This window comes from Delphinus delphis, chromosome X (assembly GCF_949987515.2).
Source record: "Delphinus delphis chromosome X, mDelDel1.2, whole genome shotgun sequence".
NCBI classification, from domain to species: Eukaryota; Metazoa; Chordata; class Mammalia; order Artiodactyla; family Delphinidae; genus Delphinus; species Delphinus delphis.
In genome coordinates this window covers 110,004,944-110,030,054 of record NC_082704.1, presented here as the reverse complement: position 1 = coordinate 110,030,054, position 25,111 = coordinate 110,004,944, and the positions used below count along the sequence as shown (strand labels likewise).

The following is a 25,111-nucleotide window of genomic DNA, read 5'->3' as shown; positions in this document are numbered from 1 at the left end:
ACGAAGTTGAAGGACAGGAAAAACTCATCTATGGAGACAGAGGTTACAATATATGAATAACGGCTGCCTATGGAGGGGTGGGGACTACCTGCAGAGGGGCACAAAGGTACTTTCTGGGGGGGGTTGGAAATGTTGTATATTTTGATAGGGGTGTTGTTTACATGTGTAGATCTATTAAAACTCATCAATTTGTATAAAGATCTACGCATTTCACTGTCTGTGCATTTTACACACTTCAATACAAAAGAGAGACGTAGCCTCATATGCATCACAAGAAACCCGAAGCCATGGGCTTCTGTGTTGCTGCTGCCGGGCAGGTGCTGCCAGTGGCAGGTCCACAATCTATAGCTTAACCCAGCTGCTGAAGCAAAGAAAAGCCTCTGAGAAATCAGACCCAAAAGTCCTCTAACTCGGGTTACCGTCGACCCTCACTATATTCATTCCCTGAGGAAGATGTTGGCCATGGAAGGTTGATAAGAAGGTGCCGGAACTCTTTGGTTCTCAAGCCGTGTTTGAATATCCTCCCAGAGTTTTTTGCCATGTGATTCAAATATGACCAATTCCTAGCCCCAGCAGAGGACAGGCCCAGTGGGAAGTGTATTTGGGCGTGGTTCTCACCATGTTCCCCTAATGCCACCCCTCCTCCTGTATCTTACTGGGGAGGAAGAGTGACTGTAGGACTAAGACATTTAGGCAGCTCAGATTTTGTGAAATTGGATGTGTCAGACTCCTAGTTATCCTCCAAATCCATAGTAGCCGAGTTTGAACGGGCACATGGCCACCCAGCTAGCGACTACATTTCCCAGCTTCCCTTACAGCTAGATAGGGATCATGTGACTATGTTCTCACCAACAGAATGTCAGTGGAAGTGGCATGTGCCAATTCTACTTGCTTTAAAGGAAACTGCTTGCCCTGGGCTTCTACTCTTTACTCCTTTCATTAGGCTGGAACACAGAGTAGCAGTGACCTAGCTTCAACTGGAAGAGGACAACACTCCTGGGAATGAAAGAGCTACAAAATGGTCAGAAGCTAGGTCCCTGAACAACTCCTGGGGCAGTACTATGCCACTAGCCTGGCCCACTCACCTCTAGACTGCTATGTAAAAGAGAAATTTCAATCTGATTTACATCACTGCATCTGGGGGCTCTTTACTACAGCATCTTAGCTGACACCCCTAGCAATAAGCTTTTGAGGTTCATGGTCTCCAGGCAGGAATTTCCAAGTCTCACATACCCTACCTGGCCCAGTAATTTGTACTCCAAAGTTCAGATTATACTAGTACATAAAGACAGCACCCTCTTTCCCCATCATACAACGTTAATCCTATTGTTAAACCTGCCCCCACCCACCCAGCCTACAAGACACTCTCAGCTCCTTACTTGTGTACACAAGGTCCTTTCAAGACACGGTCCCACCCTCCATACTCTGCTCACTGCAGACATTTACTTCACCTACATCTCATGTTCTGGATGTTCCCAGAAGGCAAAATGCACATGAAGAACTATCTGCTCACACTTCTGGCCAAGTGGAACGGCCTTTTCACCACTCCCATCCCACATTCTATCCCGCCCATGAGGCAATTTTTTACTAAATCATAAAAACCCAGCCCCAGGGCTCCCCTGGTGGCACAGTGGTTAAGAGTCCTCCTGCCTATGCAGGGGACACGGGTTCGATCCCTGGCCCGGGAAGATCCCACATGCCATGGAGCAACTAAGCTTGTGTGCCACAACTACTGAGCCTGTGCGCCTAGAGCCCGCAAGCCACAACTACTGAAGCCCGTGTGCCCAGAGCCTGTGCTCTGCAACAGGAGAAGCCACTGCAATAAGAAGCCCATGCACCACAATGAAGAGTGGCCCCTGTTCACCACAACGAGAGAAGGCCCACACACAGCAACGAAGAGCCAATACAGCCAAAAATTTTAAAAACCAAATAAATTAATTAATTAAAAAAAAACCAAGCCAGCCCCACCCAGGTGTCCGCTCCTCTGATGAGATGGGGCTGGGAGATGCTCTCCTCAGCTCCTTGCCTGGGTGGGCAAGTCAGGCTCTAGGGCCAACAGAAATCCTCGTTTAAGGGTCCCACCGAGTTCCCCGGTCAGAGTGCGGCAGCTGAGCAGAGCGGCTGCTTGGGACTACTGCTCGGGCGCTGCAGAAAGCCTTCTTGGAATGTGACATGTTATCACTTTGGGACCGTTAGCTAGCTGCTCCTGACGTGGCCACATGAAGGCTCAGACTGTCCTAGTCTCTGAACTGAAGAGAACCAACACTGTTAGCATATCTCTCATCACCATGAATGCAAGGTATTTCAATGAAGAGTATCAGGAGGACATCTACAAATCCCAGACCGGCATGTGCAAGCTCTGAGGAATGCTGGAATAACCCAATGTATGTGGGTGACCGTTGGAGACAGCTGAGACAGAGCTACAAAAGGGCAGTGGCTGACACCCAACTCACAGCCCACGTTCTCCAGCCGTGTGGCTGACAGGGTCTTGGTGCTTCGGCCGGCTGTCAGGCCCGAGCTTCTGAGGTGGGAGAGCCGAATTCAGGACATTGGTCCACCAGAGACCTCCCGGCCCCATCTAATATCAATCAGAAAGAGCTCTCACCAACTTCCCCGTCTCAACCCTAAGACCCAGCTCCACTCAATGACCAGGGAGCTACAGTGCTGGACACCCCATGCCAAACAACTAGCAAGACAGGAACACAACCCCACTGATTAGCAGAGAGGCTGCCTAAAATCACAGTAAGTTCACAGACACCCCAAAACACACCACCGGACGTGGTCCTGCCCACCAGAAAGACAAGATCCAACCTCATCCACCAGAACACAGGCACCAGTCCCCTCCACCAGGAAGCCTACACAACCCACTGAACCAACCTTACGCACTGGGGGCAGACATCAAAAACAAGGGTGACTACGAACCTGCAGCCTGCAAAACGGAGACCCCAAACACAGTAAGTTAAGCAAAACGAGAAGACAGAGAAATACACAGCAGATGAAGGAGCAAGGCAAAAACCCACCAGACCTAACAAATGAAGAGGAAATAGGCAGTCTACCTGAAAAAGAATTCAGAATAATGATAGTAAAGATGATCCAAAATCTTGGAAATAGAATGGAGAAAATACAAGAAACGTTTAACAAGGATCTAGAAGAACTAAAGAGCACACAGTGATGAACAACACAATAAATGAAATTAAAAATTCTCTAGAAGGGATCAACAGCAGAATAACTGAGGCAGAAGAATGGATAAGTGACCTGGAAGATAAAATAGTGGAAAAAACTACTGCAGAGCAGAATAAAGAGAAAAGAACGAAAAGAATTGAGGACAGTCTCAGAGACCTCTGGGACAACATGAAACTCACCAACATTCGAATTACAGGGGTCCCAGAAGAAGAAAAGAAAAAGAAAGGGTCTGAGAAAATATTTGAGGAGATTATACTTGAATACTTCCCTAATATGGGAAAGGAAACAGTCAATCAAGTCCAGGAAGCACAGAGTCCCATACAGTATAAATCCAAGGAGAAACTCGCCAAGACACATTAATCAACTATCAAAAATTAAATACAGGACTTCCCTGGTGGTGCAGTGGTTAAGAATCTGCCTGCCAATGCAGGGGACACGGGTTCGAGCCCTGGTCCGGGAAGATCCCACATGCCGCAGAGCAACTAACCCCCACGTGCCACAACTACTGAGCCTGTGCTCTAGACCCTGCAAGCCAAAACTACTGAGCCAGTGTGCTGCAACTACTGAAGCCCGCGTGCCTAGAGCCCGTGCTCCACAACAAGAGAAGCCACAACAATGAGAAGCCCGCGCACAGCAACGAAGTGTAGCCCCTGCTTGGCGCAACTAGAGAAAGCCTGCATGCAGCAATGAAGACCCAACGCAGCCAAAAATAAATTTTAAATAATAATAATTAAATAAAAAGAAAAAATATTAAAAGCAGCAACAAAAAGCAACAAATAACATACAGGGGCATCCCCATAATGTTAACAGCTGATCTTTCAACAGAAACTCTGCAAGCCAGAAGGGAGTGACAGAACATTCTTAAAGTGATGAAAGGGAAAAACCTACAACCAAGATAACTCTACCCAGCAAGGATCTCATTCAGATTTGACAGAGAAATTAAAACCTTTACAGACAAGCGAAAGTTTAGAGAATTCATCCCCACTAAACCAGCTTTACAACAAATGCTAAGGGAAGTTCTCTAGGCAGGAAACACAAGAGAAGGAAAAGACCTACAATAACAAACCCAAAACAATTAAGAAAATGGTCATAGGAACATATCGACAATTACCTTAAATGTAAAAGGATTAAATGCTCTAACCAAAAGACACAGACTGGCTGAATGGATACAAAAACAAGACCCATACATGTGCTGTCTACAAGAGACCCACTTCAGACCTAGGGACACATACAGATTGAAAGTGAGGGGATGGAAAAAGATATTCCATGCAAATGGAAATCAAAAGAAAGCTGGAGCAGCAATTCTCATATCAGACAAAACAGACTTTAAAGACTATTACAAGAGACAAAGAAGGACACTACATAATGATCAAGGGATCAATCCAAGAAGAAGATATAACAATTGTAAATATTGATGCACCCAACATAGGAGCACCTCAATACTTAAGGCAAATGCTAACAGCCATAAAAGTGGAAATCGACAGGAACACAGTAATAGTAGGGGACTCTAACACCCCACTTCCACCAATGGACAGATCATCCAAAATGAAAATAAATAAGGAAACACAAGCTTTAAATGCTACATTAAACAAGATGGACTTAATTGATATTTATAGGACATTCCATCCAAAAACAACAGAATACACTTTCTTCTCAACTACTCATGGAACATTCTCCAGGACAGACCATATCCTGGGTCACAAATCAAGCCTTGGTAAATTTAAGAAAATTGAAATCATATCAAGTATCTTTTCCAACCACAATGCTATAAGACTAGATATCAATTACAGGAAAAAAAGTGTAAAAAAACACAAACATATGGAGGCTAAAAACTACGCTACTAAATGAACAAGAGATCACTGAAGAAATCAAAAAGGAAATCAAAAAATGCCTAGAAACAAATGACAATGAAAACACGATGACCCAAAACCTATGGGAGGCAGCAAAAGCAATTCTAAGAGGGAAGTTTATAGCAATACAATCCTACCTTAAGAAACAAGAAACATCTCAAATAAACAAGGAACCTTACACCTAAAGAAAACAGAGAAAGAAGAACAAAAGAAACACAAAGTTAGCAGAAGGAAAGAAATCATAAAGATTAGATCAGAAATAAATGAAAAACAAATGAAGGAAACGATGGCAAAGATCAATAAAATTAAAAGCTGGTTCTTTGAGAAAATAAACAAAATTAATAAACCATTAGCTAGACTCATCAAGAAAAAAAGGGAGAAAACTCAAATCAATAGAATTAGAAATGAAAAAGGAGAAGTAACAACTGACACTGCAAAAATACAAAGGATCATGAGAGATTACTACAAGCAACTATATGCCAATAAAATGGACTACCTGGAAAAAATGGACAAACTCTTAGAAAAGCACAACCTTCCGAGACTGAACCAGGAAGAATCAGAAAATACGAACAGACCAATCAGAAGCACTGAAATTGAAACTGTGATTAAAAACCTTCCAACAAACAAAACCCCAGGACCCGATGGCTTCAAAGGCGAATTCTATGAAACATTTAGAGAAAAGCTAACACCTATCCTTCTCAAACTCTTCCAAAATATAGCAGAGGGAGGAACACTGCCAAACTCATTCTATGAGGCCACCATCACCCTCATACCAAAACCAGACAATGATGTCACAAAAAATGAAAACTACAGGCCAATATCACTGAGGAACATAGATGCAAATATCCTCAACAAAATACTAGCGAACAGAATCCAACAGCACATTAAAAGGATCATACACCGTGATTAAGTGGGTTTTACCCCAGGAATGCAAGGATTCTTCAATAAACGCAAATCCATCAATGTGATAAACCATGTTAACAAACTGAAGGAGAAAAACCATATGATCATCTCAATAGATGCAGAGAAAGCTTTTGACAAAATTCAACACCCACATATGATAAAACCCTCCAGAAAGTAGGCATAGAGGGAACTTACCTCAACATAATAAAGGCCATATATGACAAACCCACAGCCAACATCGTTCTCAATGGTGAAAAACTGAAACCATTTCCACTGAGATCAGGAACAAGACAAGGTTGCCCACTCTCACCACTATTATTCAGCATAGTTTTGGAAGTTTTGGCCACAGCAATCAGAGAAGAAAAAGAAATAAAAGGAATCCAAATTGGAAAAGAAGAAGTAAAACTGTCACTGTTTGCAGATGACCTGATATGATACACAGAGAATCCTAAAGATGCTACCAGAAAACGACTAGAGCTAATCAATGAATTTGGTAGACTAGCAGGATAAAAAATTAATGCACAGAAATCTCTTGCATTCTCTACACTAATGATGAAAAATCTGAAAGAGAAATTAAGGCAACACTCCCATTTACCATTGCAAAAAATAAAATACCTAGGAATAAACCTACCTAAGGAGACAAAAGACCTGTGGGGAGAAAATTATAAGAAACTGATGAAAGAAATTAAAGATGATACAAATAGATGGAGAGATATACCATGTTCTTGGATTGGAATTACCAACATTGTGAAAATGACTTTACTACCCAAAGCAATCTACAGATTCAATGCAATCCCTATCAAACTACCAATGGCATTTTTCACAGAACTAGAACAAAAAATTTCACAATTTGTATGGAAACACAAAAGACCCCGAATAGTCAAAGCAATCTTGAGAAGGAAAAATGGAGCTGGAGGAATCAGGCTCCTGGACTTCAGACTATACTACAAAGCTACAGTAATCAAGACAGTATGATACTGGCACAAAAACAGAAATACAGATCCACGGAACAGGACAGAAAGCCCAGAGATAAACCCACGCACATATGGTCACCTTATCTTTGACAAAGGAGGCAAGAATATACAAAGGAGAAAAGACAGCCTCTTAAATAAGTGGTGTTGGGAAAACTGGACAGCTACATGTAAAAGACTGAAATTAGAACACTTACTAACACCATCCACAAAAATAAATTCAAAACGGATTAAAGGCCTAAATGTAAAACCGGACACTATAAAACTCTTAGAGGAAAACATAGGCAGAACACTCTATGACATAAATCACAGCTAGATCCTTTTTGACCCACCTCCTAGAGAAAGGGAAATAAAAACAAAAATAAACACATGGGACCTAATGAAACTTCAAAGCTTTCTGCACAGCAAAGGGAACCATAAACAAGACGAAAAGACAACCCTCAGAATGGGAGAAAATATTTGCAAATGAAGCAACTGACAAAGGATTAATCTCCAAAATATACAAGCAGCACATGCAGCTCAATATCAAAAAAATAAACCACCCAATCCCCAAATGGGCAGAAGACCTAAATAGACATTTCTCCAGAGAAGATATACAGATTGCCAACAAACACATGAAAGGATGTTCAACATCACTAATCATTAGAGAAATGCAAATCAAAACTACAATGAGGTATCACCTCACACCAGTCAGAATGGCCATTATCAAAACGTCTACAAACAATAAATGCTGGAGAGAGTGTGGAGAAAAGGCAACCCTCTTGCACTGTTGGTGGGATGTAAACTGATACAGCCACTATGGAGAACAGTATGGAGGTTCGTTAAAAAACAAAAAATAGAACTACCACATGACCCAGCAATCCCACTACTGGGCCTTTACCCTGAGAAAACCATAATTCAAAAAGAGTCATGTACCACTATGTTCATTGCAGCACTATTTACAATAGGCAGGACATGGAAGCAACCTAAGTGTCCACTGACTGATGAATGGATAAAGAAGATGTGGCACATATATACAATGGAATATTACTCAGCCATAAAAGGAAACGAAATTGAGTTATTTGTAGTGAGGTGGATGGACCTAGAATCTGTCCTACAGAGTGAAGTAAGTCAGAAAGAGAAAAACAAATACCGTATGCTAACACATATATATGGAATCTAAAAAAAATGGTTCTGAAGAACCTAGGAGCAGGACACGAATAAAGACGCAGACGTGGAGACTGGACTTGAGGACACGGGGAGGGGGAAGGGTAAGCTGGGACAAGGTGAGAGAGTGGCATGAAGTTATATACACTACCAAATGTAGAATGCATGGCTGGTGGGAAGCAGCTGCATAGCACAGGGAGATCCGCTAGGTGCTTTGTGACCACCTAGAGGGATGGGATAGGGTGGGTGGGAGGGAGACGCAAGAGGGAGGAGATATGGGGATATGTGTGTAACTATGGCTGATTCACTTTGTTATACAGCAGAAGCTCACGCACCACTGTAGAGCAATTATACTCCAATAAAGATGTTGGGGGAAAAAAACCCAGCCCCAAAGACCCCAGAGAAGCTTCTTTAAAACCCCAAAGCAAAATGCCTTCCTCCCTCTATTATGCTTTGATATTCATTAAGATATTTATCATTCTGAGCTGTATGGATTTAGTTACATGTCTGATCTCAGAGCTAGAATATATGTTCCAAAGACAAAGTCCCTGAAGGTTAAGATCATGCCTTGTCCATTTTCTTAACTTTAGCACTCAGCTCATGATCTGGCTCATACTCAATGAGGGCTGAATGAAAGAAGGAGACAATTTAACAGCTGGCATATTTCAAAACTCTATACGCACATTATCACTCTTACCTATTCAGTGCAAATGCATAGTGGAACTTAATGTTATGCTGGTCAGCCAAATCACACGTCGGCAGCATTTCCAGTGTTTCTACCAGCTTCACCATTGCATCATAGTCCTGTTGGCAAGAGGTCTCAAGGTGAGAAAGGCAGGAAACACAGCTCTTTGCAGGTTTTTCTGAACAGTTACGAACATGAGACCGCCTCAGCATTTAAATACAAGCCTTTCCCTACAGGCAACATTTAGTGACGTTAAAGCCCTTAAAAGAATAGCAGTGAGATTAAAAACAACAAGGTGGATGAGAGAGAAGACAGAGAAAGAATCCCTGCTATCAGAGGTCACAAAAGGACCGAGGAAAGGAAGTTAGATTCAAAGACGATAAAACAAAACAAATGAGCCCAGCAGCCAGGAAAAGCTACCACGTTTTGAGTGGAGGAGAGTTAACACCAGCAGGGCTGTGGGTTAAAATGAACGGGACATAAACATGTACGAAATCTTACAGTTATTTGCCATGCAAAGGGGGGGAACACCCCAATCCTTCCTATTTTGTCAGAAACAATCACATTCATCTAAACCAGAATTTCTCAACCTTGGCACTACTGACATTTGGGGGCTGGATCATTCTTTATGGTGGGGGCTCTGCTGTGTATCGTGGGATGTTAAGTGGCATCTATGGCCTTGACCCACTAGATGCCAGGAGCACTTCCCCCTCCCTCCTCGAGTTGTGACAACCAAGTATGTCTCCAGATACTGCCACATGTCCCCCGCTTGAGAACCACAGCTCTAAACTGCAATAATTACCCAGGGAGAAATTGCTACTGTGTTTGTCTGAGCTGTGTCCCCTCTGAGCAGTGCCATCTGCTACCATTTCAGTCGGGCTTACAATCGTTCCGGGCCAACTCGCTGACAGCCAGCCACAGTTAGCAGATGAGGACTTCCCACTGAAATCTCACGTCTGTTTTGTGGCTTTACACCTCAACGCTGCTACCCAGGGATAGGGAAGGCAGAGTATTGCAAGAAGCTTCTAGCTCACCCTTGAGCCCAAGAGTCCCACCAACGGAAGGTTATAAAGAGGAGAGATGCGTGAAAGCAAGGGCAGAAGGAAGCCAGCAACTCAACAGAAGAAAAACTTCAAAAAAGGTCATTCCCATTCTCTTGTTCCATGGGGCATAATTTAACCATCATAATTCCTAATAGCATCTGCTATTAAAATCAATTAGATGCATCTGTTTATCACCAGGGGCACGAGTTCCTTAAGTGGTTGACTCTGTTCTTGGTTCAGGTTGTAAATGGAAGCCTCTCTCGTTCAGATTTGAAGACCCGTGGCCAACAACATCCAATATGGCTTTGTAGAGTTCTGCAGATTACGTACATCGCCCTGTGTTCCTCCAAAGGAAAGGAAGGCAAGACATCCTTAGAAATGGCTCCACGGCATTAAACTTGGAGGGAGGAAACGACTGATTTCCTCCATGGTACCATATTCTACAAACCCTGTCTCAAGAACTCTCCAGAAGCCTCTGTCACCTGTCTTAGAAAAAACCCCGGCATTCCCTGGGTCCTGGACTTGCCTCTCCTACTCCTGCTGTCCCTTCCACTAATAGGTAGTGGTAAACAAAGAATGAAGTGACAAAGGCCTAAAGGAAGTAGCAGAGGAGTTAAGAGCAAAGAGGACAGAGCCGGTAGCCTCAGTTTGAACCTTGACTTTGCCAACTGCTGTGTGACCTTAGGCAAGTTACTTAACTTCTCTGTACTTCATGTTCCTCATTTGTAAAATGGAGATAATCCAAGTGTATACCCCATAGGCTTATGAAGAGAATTAAGTGAATTAGGACTTGCAAAGGGCTTGGAACAACGCCTAACACAAAGTGCATATAAACTGTTCAGTTCTAATTCCTTTTATTAAGCAGTACTGTTTCTGAGATCTTGCTGGAGTGGCCTTCTTCAATATTTCCACCACAACAGATATGCGAGGTGACCTATGACCTAGCCACATCCCTATTTTGTCTGTAAAACAGTTACCTAACCATACACCTAGTGTAAGAGTACTTCATATGAGAAATTCCTCATGTCAAGGAAGAAGTGTGATAGCCTCAGACAAGCATATTTCATACCTGGATATCACGATAGGACAGCAGTAAATTAATGACGATGTCTGAGGTCAGGACCTCGGTATTGTCCGTGCGGAGCTTGATGCGAGCCAGCTCCTTAGCCAGTGCGTCACCCCGGTATTTCTCTCTGGCTCTCCGGATGTCATTTAACAAGGTTTCTTTGTAATAAGCACTGGAGAGGAAAACAAGAAAACCTCCAGTCGCATCGATGTGCATCCAGGACTGTGTTGCCCTTAGCAGCTCAAACAAACTTGGTTCTCGTTGACAGGACTTAGGCTAACACATGGGGGTCTCGCCCAGACCTCAGACTCCCTGCATCCCCAAACAGGAGACACGTCCTACTTGTGAGTGACATTCTGCAAAAACTCACCACTAAACAGTAACAAAGAAATATCAGTTCATTATGACCTTGAAAATATTTTCAAACTTGACCCCATATGTATCTGGATGACCCACAGGACTTGCTACCCACCCCAGCCCATCCCCCTCTCTCTGGTATTTTCAAACACAAAGAAGACAAGAAAGTACCTTACTTGAATAGTAATTTCCCCCACGATTAAGAGATTTTTCACAAAGCTGAACAAAACTCCAAAGCCACGAAACAGAGTAAAATGAGAACTTCTTTAAAATGTATCTATCAGGTGTCCCCAGCTAGTAATCACAAAGCTTTCTGCAGCTGGTCGAGAGCCAGAACCTGGATGTGTCCACGAGCAATCCAAGAAGCCGTGCCTGGACGCTTACGAGCAACCTCGGCCTTTTACCCCCTACTCCCCTTGTCATTTTTGACAGCCAGAGTCTTTTCTGTAAGCAAATATAAGATGTAAAACTTCCTTCATGTGGGTGTCTAGATAATAATAGGGATGTATGACAACATTTCGAGCAGTTTAATTCCACACTGGAATGTCTCACCATAGCCCCTCAAAAACCAATGCTAGTATCTGGTATTTGGTTTAAAATCTTTAAAAATGACCGAATTTGGTATACAGAGGCCAACTTACAATGACCATAGATTGACTTAAATATGTTGCCTACACTCCAAGTAATTTTTTTTTATGGAGACTGGGCATTGCCAAGCTGTAATACTGTCAACCCATTAAGCAGCTGAAATGTTTTAACTGGAGACAGTAAAATTAGGCTGTTTATTAAAAAGAATAGGTTCAGTAAGTAACACTCTTCAGAGAATGAAAACCAACACCTAACAAATGTCACTTTTAATAGTTATAAAACTATGTCAAAAAAAGTGTTTACCGTACACAGCCTGGTCCAATGCTTATAATAAGATCTCAATGAACATTTCAGGAATTAAGTGATGTCCCACAGAAAGTGCTCTGATAAAATTATCTGTGCATTGCTTTAATTTTTATTTCCTTATTTGTCTATTGCTTGTTACCCCAATGATAAGCAAATTAGCAGATTCTACTAATGTTTAAAATTCTACGATTAATCAAATGAGTCAGTAAGTTGGGTGACAGCCATTGTCCATCTGCTGGACTATAAAGGCATCAAAGCTGTTAAAGTATTATTAGTTCAGCCTGACAAGTAAAAATTTATACTTTAGTTTAGACTTGTTTTCAAGGGTAATTCTGAAAAATAGTTTTAATAAACTAAGAAACCTAATAAGAATGGTAACTTGTAAGTAAATGAACAAAACACTGAATTAAGTATGGCTTGGAGACATCATATATGTAATAAATTTGCAGCCATTTCTGCCTCTGGTAACCAGGGAAGATGCTGCTCATCAATGTGGACTTAGAAATGGCTTCAGGGACTTCCCTGGTGGTGCAGTGGTTAATAATCTGCCTGCCAATGCAGGGGACACGGGTTCGAGCCCTGGTCTTGGAAGATCCCACATGCCACGGATCAACTAAGCCTGCCCACCACAACTACTGAGCCCTCACACCACAACTACTGAAGCCCGCGTGCCTAGAGCCCATGCTCCACAACAAGAGAAGCCACTGCAATGAGAAGCCCGCACACTGCAATGAAAAGTAGCCCCCGCTTGCCGCGACAAGAGAAAGCCCGTGCACAGCAACAAAGACCCAACGCAGCCAAAAATAAATAACTAAATTAATTAATTTTTAAAAAGATTAAAAAAAAAGAAATAGCTTCAAACCCCTTTTCCTCACAGGGCTCTGGGTAGCCTTCATCAATCTATCAAAGTTGGCATTTGAGCTGAAAATTTATCTGCCACCCCTGTTACAGATGTTTTAAACCATAAGCACCATTTACCCTCTCACTAACCCTTGCCAGGTATCTGGTAGTTCAAGGAGTGGAATCAACTAAAAGGTATTTCAAGTTCTCTGAAATTAAACCAAATCAAAAGAGTTGTTTTCCTCCTGAAACATACATGAAGTGAATGAGAAACAAACTTGAATAGACTTCTTGCAAAGACCTTGCTCATCTAGGAGACTCAAGCTAGCCTACTTCCTTGTCAGACCTGAAAAGATGATACTGAGAGAGTTCTCTCCCTGAGCTTCACTAAAATGTTCACTGTGCAATAAGACAATAGTTACCAAGGGGGAACTGAAAGAGGCTTTCCAGGGATGTGCTGCAAAAGGTCTCTCATTTGCTTTCTATGTTGGCATGTGGTCACATATGTCTGGGTTTCCAGTCTTCTTTTCCCGTTACAATCTGTAGCAGAAACTCTGTGTCCAGAGGAGAGGTGACAGGATAGAAAAAGAGAACAGACTGTTAACAAGTGTGCACCTCACACCAACCCTACAGTAGTAACGCTCCACAGTTTGGGGAGCCACAATGCAAGCCACAGGGACGTGTGGTCCCTTACATTTCAAGTCTGTCCTGCCAGTGCTTCAGATTTTCATTTGTTTTGGAAGGACAAATCCTTCTTGAGATGTAACTTTCAGGAATAAATCCTTTAAATTGGCCACAGGCAAGAAAAAAAACCCCAAAACTGGATCCTTTGGTTAAGTAGAATAATTTTTCTGCCTTCACGTTTTAGAACAGGGATGTTTTAAGGACTGGTTTCTTGAGCACTGAGGCTCAAAGAGGTGAGCTAACTGTTCCAAGGCTACACTGTGAAGAATCGCCTGGGCTAGGATTCAAACCCAAACCTGTCAACTCTTGAATCACTACTCCACACTTTCTCCGACATAAATCTACCAAGAACACGTCACAGGACACGCTGAGGTCAGGATGGCTTCAGGTTGACTCAGTACATCCCCACTTTTACAGCACAAGGACTTATGGTTGGAATGACTTTGCTGACGCATTTTAACAACCTTAACAGCTGATGGGTAGTAGGGAGGAAATCACGTTCAGAAATGACCTTGAAACACAGAATCTCAGAGCTGAAAGAGCATGAAAGAAAATCAGTGACTTAAGTTCCTTATTTTCTAGATGAGAAAACAGCTACAGAAAAGTTATTTGTCAAGGTCACACTGGGAGTTGGAGCCAAACACAAGCTCAACCCTGACCTCATCTCCAGTTTTATTCTCTTTCGGTTACACCTCAACGGCCCAACTTAGTGAGACAGTAAGGAACACTGGATTCAGGGATGACTTCAAAATAATTGGTCGGGGTTCCCCACTCTCTGGGCACTAAGGTCTCTTGAAGTTACATCACCTCCATGGACGTGAAAGGAAAATTTTGGCAAAGCTCCCAGCGTTTTGACGGTTGATGGGAATTACCATGAGGTCACATGGATGTCCTTGAGGAGGCTAGTAAACCTGTCCACCAGGGGCACACACAGCGGACCCAGGATGGTGTCCCAGTTGGGCTGCATGTACTCTGAGGCACGTCTCTGGGCGTCACTCTCGCAGCAAAAATAATCAGCGCATGGTGTCATGATATACGGGATGAAATAATAATTTCCACTAGATGCCTGGGAAAAAGAAACAAAAATGTTTCACGAAATAATTGATGCAGAAGCACAGCTGTGGACTTGGGCAGGTGGAACCTTGGTGGGACAGGAAAGGAGAAAATGTCTGACGATGAACGACTTGCACAATATGACTATGAATCTATCATACGCAAAACAGGAAACCACTCAATTTCACAAGCTCTAACACGTGGACATACGACAAAAATTTGGTTTCAAATGCTGAACTGATCTGTATATGTTTCTGAACTTCATCAGCAAAGATTTTAGGGTTTTAAGTCTCAGAAATTACATCATTTCATTACATCTCCCCCCCAAATCAGAGGGAACTTCAGCCCAATGATAACCAAGGATTACAATGTAAAGGCTTATTTTCTTTCTTTCAGCATAGGTGGAAAAGCCTTGTTATTTGATAATTTAACCACAGGTGAACTATTTATAAACTTCGTTGAGTAAAAACTGTTTTGCTGGAAGCAGATATTACTAAATATGATTAGTCTCAGAGATGTTTTGAAAAAAGAGGATCTGTTTAAAAATTTTTATATTGTCAAACAATACTCAAGTAAAACAGTATGTTTTTTCTATGGAATAATCATGCTTCATAGTCAAATTGTAATCCTTTGTAAAGCATAAACACCACCTTTAAATAGCATTAAGCCCATGCTCAGTTTTTAGCAGATTTGGTGGACTAAAATATGTTTTTACGTGACATTCTTCTATCATAGTCAATATTTTGTCTATACTGTCATAAAAAGCAACTAGGTTAAAATTTCAGACTCTCTAATTCCTTTATCTTCACTAAGTTTTAAAGAACTTACACGGTGCCAGAAATAATTCATCTGACTTCTTCCCTTTAATTTTTTCAACTAAGGGAGTTACCTAGGAATTTTGGCATAATGCAGACATAACCTTGGGAAGTACACTTTCACCAAGAATGAGAAGTCAAAGAAGCAACACAGTTTCATCTAAATTAAAAAGAAATTCGTTCATCACAGAGACAACTGTCAGAATGCTACAACCTCAGATCAAACAGAAGTCTTGGGAAAACTTTCCACATTGGGGAACTAGCTTGGAACAAATATGTGACAGACATTTTAAAGTTTTCCTTTTGAATAAGATTTGCTTACACAAGGACAGGTGGCATTCTTATTTCTATCTAAATTCAAAATACAAATAATTGTCCTGCAATTATCTCCCTCTTTTGTACCTTCTAGAGCATCTGTAGTCCTGTCACGACATGTCTTTAGGCCCTAAAATAATTCGTTAAGCAAAAATGACTAGTGATGCCCCACTCAACCATATTTGAGACGGTCAGCAAACTTTTTCTGTTAAAGGCCAGATGGTAAATATTTCTGGTTTTGTGGGCCATATAATTTCTACTGCAACTACTCGACTCTGCTGTTACAGCATGAAAGCAGCTGCAGACAACATGTAAACACGAGCATGGCTGTGTCCCAATAAAACTTTTATTTATGGGCACAAATTTGAATTTCATATTTTCGTATGTCCTGAAGTATTCATCTTCTGATTTTTTCCAAGCACTTAAAACTGTAAAAGCCAATGTGAGCTCACAGGTCATCCCAAAACAGGTGGTGGGCCAACCCTTCTCTAACACTAAGCTTCCTGATGTTTCATGATTCCTGATAATAGGTTTGATGAAAGTACTTACCCTGCTACAAAACAGCAGCTGGATGCTGTCCCCGTGGACACTAGATATTGGGGTTAAACACCTCAAACTACAAATGTCAGTCTGTTACAAAGAGAAGTAGCAAAATTTTTGGTGTGTTGGTGATAACTGGGGAATGGGAGGAACAAAGACCCTTCCCCCTCTAGTAATATCTTCAAATTCTCAAAGACAGGTTCAAATTGCCCAGCAAAGTAAGGTTTTGGTAGGTTAGAGACGAATTTCTCCATCATCTATAACAAGAAAGCCATGTTGCTAAAGTTAACTAAATTAAATGCCATTTATACACTCAGAAGTTAAATTGCTTGTTCTTCTACCTGAAATTGGTCGAGTTACGGTAAAAGATTTCCTAGTTCAGACTAAGAGGGAGAAAAGAGCTGTGTGAATCAGTGAAGTCCAGAAGGTAAAAAAAAAAAAAAAAAAAAAAATCCTTGAAGAAATAGAGTTTGCTATTTTCAAAAAGTTAGAGCTAGGGGGCTTCCCTGGTGGCGCAGTGGTTGGGAATCCGCCTGCTGATGCAGGGGACACGGGTTCGTGCCCCAGTCCGGGAGGATCCCACATGCCGCGGAGCAGCTGGGCCCGTGGGCCATGGCCGCTGGGCCTGCGCGTCCGGAGCCTGTGCTCCGTGATGGGAGAGGCCACAGCAGTGAGAGGCCCGCGTACCGCAAAAAAAAAAAAAAAAAAAAAAAGATAAAAAAAGTTAGAGCTAGCCTCAGGTGTGTTGAGCTCCTCAGATCCCCTCCCCAGAAAAACAAACATAACTGGTAACACATATTTTTTAAAAACCATTTGAAGTCTCTATAAGTTGTCTTAAGAACATACAGCAAATGGAGAAACGTTTACTCGAGAAAATCGAGTAAATCTTGATAAGAAGACTGAGACTCTAGTATTTGAGCTATAACCTGCTCTTCCCCTACCCTCGAGCCCAGAGTGACAATTCTACTCTGGATGGGTATAGCCAAGAAGGTGGGACCCCCTCCCACCCTCAGCTTCAAGTCTCGGGTGGCAGTTTCTCCCTGGGAAGGCTAGGCCACCAGCATCCTCATTCACCACAGCCCTGTCCTGTAGAAGCTCTATCCCAGGCAAGCATGGCCAAGAGGACCAGGGCTCCATTTCTCCACCGCGTTCCCACTTGTATGGCAGAAGCTCTGTCTTAGGTGAAACAGGCCAAGAATACTGGGCCCTGATCATCTATGTCCCAGCTCACATAGGGTAAAGGTTCCATGCCAAGAGAGGCAAGCTGAGAAGATCAGGGACTGCTACCCTTGCCCAGCACCCCACTCATAGCAGGGTATCACTCTGAGAGGGGCAGGCTGCTACTCCCCGCTCCCCAGCTCTGGAGCAGTGGTGCAGAGGCTCTGCCTAGGGTAGAGGCATGCTGTAAGAACAGAGAGCTTTGCAGCTCTCCCTAAGGGGACTGACTTTATGTGAAACATAGCATGGAGAAGTTCAAACCTACAGGCACTGTCAAAGACAATGGAGATTTTTATGGCAAGAAATTAAGAGGAGGCTGGTAGCTCCATGATAGCAATGGGTGAAAGGTAGACAAGCTAGAAGTTTAACAAAGAGAAACAGGGGAAGAGAGAGTTATGAAAGGCTTCCTGCGGTCAGAGTGAATCTTAAAGACCAGCTTTAAAAACTACCCCTGCAAAGAAGCCCAATGTTAATGATATTAGACTGTGGAACATTTATGTCTCCGGTGATTGGCAAAAACAATAAAGCAATCAGCTAACAATTAGGGGAGACTAACAACTGGATGTAATATCAATAGAGGAAGATCAGTCAGAAACTTAACAGGGAAACTGGGGAAAGATATAGTCAAAGAGAGCCCAGCTATAACCACTGTCATCCCCAGGTGGGGATAGGAGGGTGAGGGTAGCTGTGTGCATGTTCAAGGCTGCACCTTCTGAGGAGTGACATCAGAGGCTGCACACTGGAGGAAATAGGCTTCACTGAACTAGTCCAGCAAAGTCACTGAACAAATAAACCAGCAAACAGGAACAAGTTCCAGAGGCAGGAGGGAGAAAAGTCAGTATCCAGAGTTGCTACATTATCTAAAATGTCTAGTTTTCAGCAACAAAAAATACAAAACATGCAAAGAAACAGGACAGTGTGATCTGTATACAGGAGAAACAGCAGGCACCAAGTAACTGCCTTTGAAAGGACCCCCTGGGTCCTTTTGGACTTTGGAGACAAAGACTTGAAAACTGCTATTATAGATATGTTCAAAGAACTAAGGGAAACCACACTTAACAAATTAAAGGTATAACTACCATGCATCATCAAATACAGAATATCAATGAAGAATCAGGAATTACCAAAGAAGAAGCAAATGGAAATTCTGGACTTAAAAAGCATAATAACCAAAATTAAAAATCCACTGAAGGGGCCCCCAACAGGAAATTTAAGTGGAAGAAACAATCAGTAAACTTGTAGACAGATCAATAGGGATTATGCAAACTGAAGAACAGAGAGAAAAAAGAATGAAGAAAAGTGAACAGAGCCTCAAAGAAATGTGGGACACCATCAAGTGCACCAACAAACACAACTCACAATGGGAGTCCTGAAAGGAGAGGAAAGCAGCAGAAAAATCCTGAAAGAAATCATTGCTGAAAACTTCACAAATTTGATTAAATGAATCTACATATCCAAGAAGTTAAATAAATTCCAAGTAGGATAAACTCAAAGAGATCCACACCCAGATACACTGTAGTCAAAATTGTGAAAGACAAAGTCTTGAAAACAGCAAGAGAAACAAGTGTCTTACCGTGTACAAGGGCAATCCAATAAAAAACATCTGACTTTTCATCAGAAACAGTGAACGCTAGAAGGCAGTAGGACGACATATTCAAAGTGATGAGAGGAAAAAAAGTGAACTAAAAATCTTATATCTAGCAAAACTATCTTTTAAAAATGAAGACGAGGGACTTCCCTGGCGGTCCAGTGGTTAAGACTCCGCACTCCCACTGCAAGGGGCACGGGTTTGATCCCTGGTTGGGGAAATAAGATCCTGCACGCCGTGTGGCGCACCCTTAAAAAAAAAAATCAATCTAAAAATAAAGGTGACTCTAACGTCACTCAAAGTATACAAAGTCTCTAGAGAAAATTTCAACACCCTAATAAAGGACCTGAAAGAAAATCTGAGGGGAAATAAAGACATTTTCAGGTAAACAAAAACTGAGATAATTTGTTCCTAGCAGACCTGTCTTACAAAAAATATTAAAGGAAGCTATTCAGGCTGAAAGCAAGTGACACCAGACAGTAATTTTAATTCACATGATAAAAACAAAGTATGCAGTATAGTTAGTTATACAGGTAATTGTAAGAGACAACATAGTTGCTAATTTCTTCTTTCTTAACTGGTTTGAAAGACAATTGCATAAGATGATGTATATAATCATATGTTGGGGCCTGTAACATATAGATATGTAATATATTTGACACTTAGAAGTACAAAAGATGTAGGTGGAAACAAAGCTGTATTGGAATAAGGAAATAGCACCATTTGGTAACTTGAATCCACAGAAACAAATGAAAAGAATCAGAAATGGTAAACAAACAGGTTAGTGTAACTATAAGTACTTATTTTCCTTTCTTCTCTCAGCTTTGTTAAAAGATATTATACAGAGTAATAATTCTAACAAAAATACATACAAAGACTACAGCTAAATAAACCTGAGTATCCATAAGAAGTAGGTAAGTTGAAGGTGCAGGAATCCAACCTATTTGGATAGAATTGTTACAGGTTTTAAAACTATTTCCAAAACAAATATTTCTGCTGAAATCTTGACAGTCTTCCTTTAGCAAACCTATTCTACCCAAATAGCACAAAAGTTACCTTTGCCCCAGTCCTGCTCTAATCCTCAATAATGAGGTGTGAAAAAATAAGATTTTGACAAATATATGCTCTGTGCTGTCACAGGTTATGGCTCAAGTGGGCAGAGCAGCAGTGGTGGAGGCTGGTGAAAGCCTGCCCACAGCTGGAGCGGATCTGATCCTCTGAGCAAACATTTAGTCTCAGTTTGAGAAAATAAGGAGAAAGAAAGGGAACGCATGAACTCTAAAAACAACTGAACGAGTTTAACGAACAGGACTGAGGAGACAGCAGGTATCTGGAGCCTTGGGAAAGTAAAAATACTTCCTTTGAGAAAATCTTTCATAAAGTGTATATAGAAGTTTAAGAAATTTTACAGAAGGAAATTGGGGCTCATGATTACATTTTAAAAAGCAATTCATAAACTTCCAAATGAAAGCACAGGCTCTTGAGTGCAGTACTTTTGTTCTTACAAAGAATAGGCCCAGACACCTTCAAATGATGGAACACATTCAGACTTTTGTTGGTGGGGGAGACGCAATATTAAAAAGAAAAACATTGATTAGCATAACACATGCTCAATAGCAAACCAGGCTTGGATATTTGTAATTGTTACATTTATAAATGGAAACATCTAAGAATCCAGCTCATTAAAACAAATTTAACAAAGGCAGCTTAGTTTCCTACATAAAGGGGCATTAGAACCAGTATGCTAGGCACATAACTATGTAAACCCTTATTCCAAACACCCTTCAAGTATTTCCAAAAGGATGATTCTGATACAGTAAGCGAAGTCAGAGAGCAGAGTAAAAGCCACTGGTCTCTGACACTATGAGGGTAGGGAGTAGAGGAACCTGTCCTCTGAAGTTTTTAGTTCTAAACTTAGCAACTGAGATTTCCCAAACTACTACCATCTACAAATATCAGCACAATGAACAGTTCATCCCGTAGCATCACTAGGTTAAATAATAGGTATCTTTAAAAAAGCTCTCATTACAAAAGTATGGTTATAAAAATGCCTAATAGACCAACTGGTGAATAATGTACTTCATCATTCTATCATTTAACTTTGTTTTGAAATTTTTCTTACTATACACTGAGATGAACACCTTTGCATATGGTATAGGTGCATATTTACACTGTGGTCTTTTCCTAAGAATAGCTTCCCAGGAGTGAGACTACTAGAGCAAGTTTAAGGTTCCTGATATGTGTGGCCAAGTTGCTGCCAAAAAGGATGGAGCAGCTTATACTCCCACTGGTAGTACACGAAGGCACTTCAATTTCACCACTGTCTCAGGAGAGCTGGGTAGTGGGGTTTTTTTTTTCTCACATTTGCTAAGTTAGGTAAAAAAGAAGTAACTTATGATTATTGAAATAGGAAGTCAGTATCATATCAGCTCAAGCGTAGCAAGATAGTGGACAATTTGTATAGCCAAAGATTGAATCCCAACTCTGCTCCATACTAGATGATGACCTTGGAAAATGTACTTATCCACCTGAACTTCAGTTTTCTCATGTTTAAAATGAAGACAATAATACTGTCAATTTCTTTAAGTGATAGAGGCTTAAAGACGGTCATGGCACATAGTGGACATCCAATAAAAGTACTAGCTATGTTAGATAGTTCTAGACCAGACCAGACCGGGAATTCTGAACCCGGAGCCCATTAATTCTTGGGGGTCTGTGAACTTGAATGAGAAAAAAAAATTCCACCTCTGTCATCATTTGCCTTTAATTAAAATGCAACACAGTCTTCGATCAGGAATGTAGGTAACCCATTCTTGTTTTAGCAGGACATGGGACTTTGTTACTAATAGAAGTCACAGAATTTTTCATGTCATATTACAGTTCCTACAGAGATCTCAAAATAACTTTTATACTTATCACTACTCCAAAATTATGACAGTTTTTAGACTTGCTGCTTCATTTTATTATTTGAGACATCAGTAAAGGAGGACATAGATTACAATATACAACTTTAAAAATATTTTTGATAACCATATTTCAGTATAAATATAGTCATACTGAAATATAGTTGGTCTCCTTTGTAATCCTTTGTATTTATTTAAGCACTTTAAGATACATTCTGAGAAGGGGTCCATAGGCTCCTCCAGACTGACAAAGGAGTCCCAGGCCCCCAAAATTTAAAAAACCCTGTTCTGGACTCCAAGCAGATGTTTCACATAGAACAGCCTACCTGTAGCCCTAAAACATCAGAGATTCTTCAGTGGGCTTCATATACGAACATTTCCATGATAATAGTGTGAGTCCCATCCATAAACAACTGTCTGGATTCTCCAGGACAGCCCAGGAGAGCAGAGCATGTTGGGGTCCCAACCTAATTGCCCATCAGGTTCAACCATGGCCACTAAACAAGAACACATGGGACGCACCCCCCAGCAGGCTCCTCTGCAGGCACCCTGTGCAGGAAGGCCAGCGGCCCAGGAAGGCCAGCACAGAAACACAAGTGAAGGGGCCTCATTACACCAGCACTTAGTTTTGTTTATGGCTAGCAACAGCTCACATAGTTGGTCAAAAACAGCACAAGTTTTATAAATTAATTCTTTGGAGCAAATAAAATGTGTACGAATTTATCCCAACCAACTCATGATGAGACTTTCAGCTTGACCTTCCAGGGAACATTTTAAAAGTAATGATACAAACATTTAATCAGTCAACAAATGGCTTACTCAAAAGAAGGGGGAAAAATCTAAGGCAGATGGAAGGTGGTTTAATACTACCCATGAGGTAAGCTGATTTCTGAGCACTTATGGAAGAATGCATACCTTGATTGCTGGCAGATTCAAGCTTTGGAGCTTAAATCTTGTAATACAAATGGACTGCAAATCCTTAGTGAAAACTAGAATTTAAACAGCATAGAAAATTGTTCCCAAGAAAACTTAGGGAGCAAATGCGCAAACCTAAGACAATTAAAAAATTATTTAACGTAACCATGTCTGACAAAGTCAATTTATTAAGGAAGAAAATCTAGGTCAGGTATCACTCTAAAACAAAATGATTACAAGGTACAATTCTTTGTCTAGTCAGTTAAAGGAGAATTTTTAAAAATCAGCATGCTTGCATATCAGGGAAATGCATTTTTTTTAAGATCAATGCAAATAGCATTCTACATTGCTATCTTTCTATACTGGCCTGGTCATAAGAGGAACAAATGCATATACAGAAGCTGAGTAACAATTTCAGTTGGATAATCAGACTACTGTGCCACTGAAAGGTGAATGAAGATACCCCTGCTGGAAACATACCATGTAGCACCAACTGAGCTATTCCAAGAGTCCACCTGCTTTGTTCAAATAACAGAATAGCTATCATAAAGTCAGAGAATTATTTCAGAGCTGGCACAAATCACAGTAATCACCTTATTAATAACCATCTCATTTTATAAGGGAGGAAACCGATTCCCAGCAAGGTTAACCAACTGGCCCACAGATGACCACAGAGCCAGGCAAATCTCATGTCCTCCCCCTCCCTTCCTAGACTTCTTGTCACTGTCATTCCAGCTTAATTCTGAAATATCCTTAAATAGACACGGACATGACATACAAAACAAAATGCCCAACACCAACAGATGAGTGAATGGAGAAGTTTATGGTATGTGAATTACGTCTTAAAGAAAATAAATGGGTATCATGGGACACTAAAGACTTATTCAGTTAGTAGGCAGAATTAAATATTTCTATCTCAGTTCTGACATTGGCCCTGTGAAATGTGACATTACTCCTGTGATATTCAAGAGGTACAGAGAAAGTTTTATGGTTCACACCTCCAGAGTACTCCAACTTATTTATTTATTCAGAGTACTCCAATTTAAAAGAGAACACAGACCACAGGCATGAAGGGGAAAAAAAGACAAAAGACTTGAACAGAGAACTTAAGATGAGGTAGAAATAAAAAACAGCTATACAAATGAAATAAATATTCAAAGGGCAGAAATTTTTACATAAATCACATTCAGTGCGTAAAATAAAATTCTCCATCTACTATGAGAGCTAGCCTTCTTGTTTGAAATTGAGTCTTCATAATAAAAGTGGTAGAAATTCTGATTCTGAATTCAGAAAACCCAAAGGATATGGAAAGTAGAAAAGAAATTTAATTGCCTTTTTACCAAAGTGTCCCTAAGCAATCGACATCATCCTTGGTAATTCTGGATCCCAAGCCAAAAAAACCTGAAGAACTGAGGAAGGCAAGAGGGAAGGACCAGGAGAAATTCTGTTATTCTAAACTTGAGGCCTCAGTGTGCTTGTAAGCCAGGTAAAAGACTTCCAGTATTGTAGACAATACCCCCAATACTGCCAATGTCTGTTTCTCAAAGAATTTTCACTTCACTGGGATCATAGAGGTAACTATTTTGATGGGAACAATGAGCTTCTTTCAAATCTCACTGGCTTTCCAGAGGAAAAAATAATCACCTAGTCCAGAGGTCAAGAACCAGATTAGTTTTTTAATAAGGTGTTTTTTAGTAACATGATCCTAGCTTGGAAATTTAACTCTGCTTTTAAAAAACCATCTCTGATCTCTAGCTTTAGGACATGACAAATGAAAGTAAGGTCTAGTTTACTTTGAACAATTTCTTCTAGAAGTATTGGGTGGAAAACCTCATCTTCTGCTAGTAATTTTCCTGGGGAACAAGAAAGGTTTATGTTCCCATGCTTCCTCTCTGGTGAGGCTACGCACAGCTTCCAAATAATTTCCCACCAATTCAAAGGAAAAAATTATTTCTGTGCATCTCAGCTTTCGAGGTACATGCTTAGTCTTGGGGTATATATGATTTACATATTTCTCAAGTAAAATGGTTATAAGCTGGTGGACACTCAGGCGTACACCCACATCCCCCCTTCAAGGAAGGACGTGCTGCCCCAGCTACCAGGAGCATTGCAGCTCTCACCCCTGCTGTCAGCCCCTTCTGG

At 41.1% G+C, this 25,111-nt stretch overlaps 1 protein-coding gene across 1 annotated transcript in view; it reads right to left on the bottom strand.

Moving 5' to 3' along the window:
* MAP3K15 (mitogen-activated protein kinase kinase kinase 15) overlaps positions 1 to 25,111 on the bottom strand; it is a 148,107-nt gene that overhangs the window by 84,021 nt on the left and 38,975 nt on the right. The window contains 3 exon segments of the mRNA XM_060002728.1: positions 8,751 to 8,857; positions 10,851 to 11,019; positions 14,495 to 14,688. Of these exon segments, the coding sequence (XP_059858711.1) occupies positions 8,751 to 8,857; positions 10,851 to 11,019; positions 14,495 to 14,688 (470 nt within the window).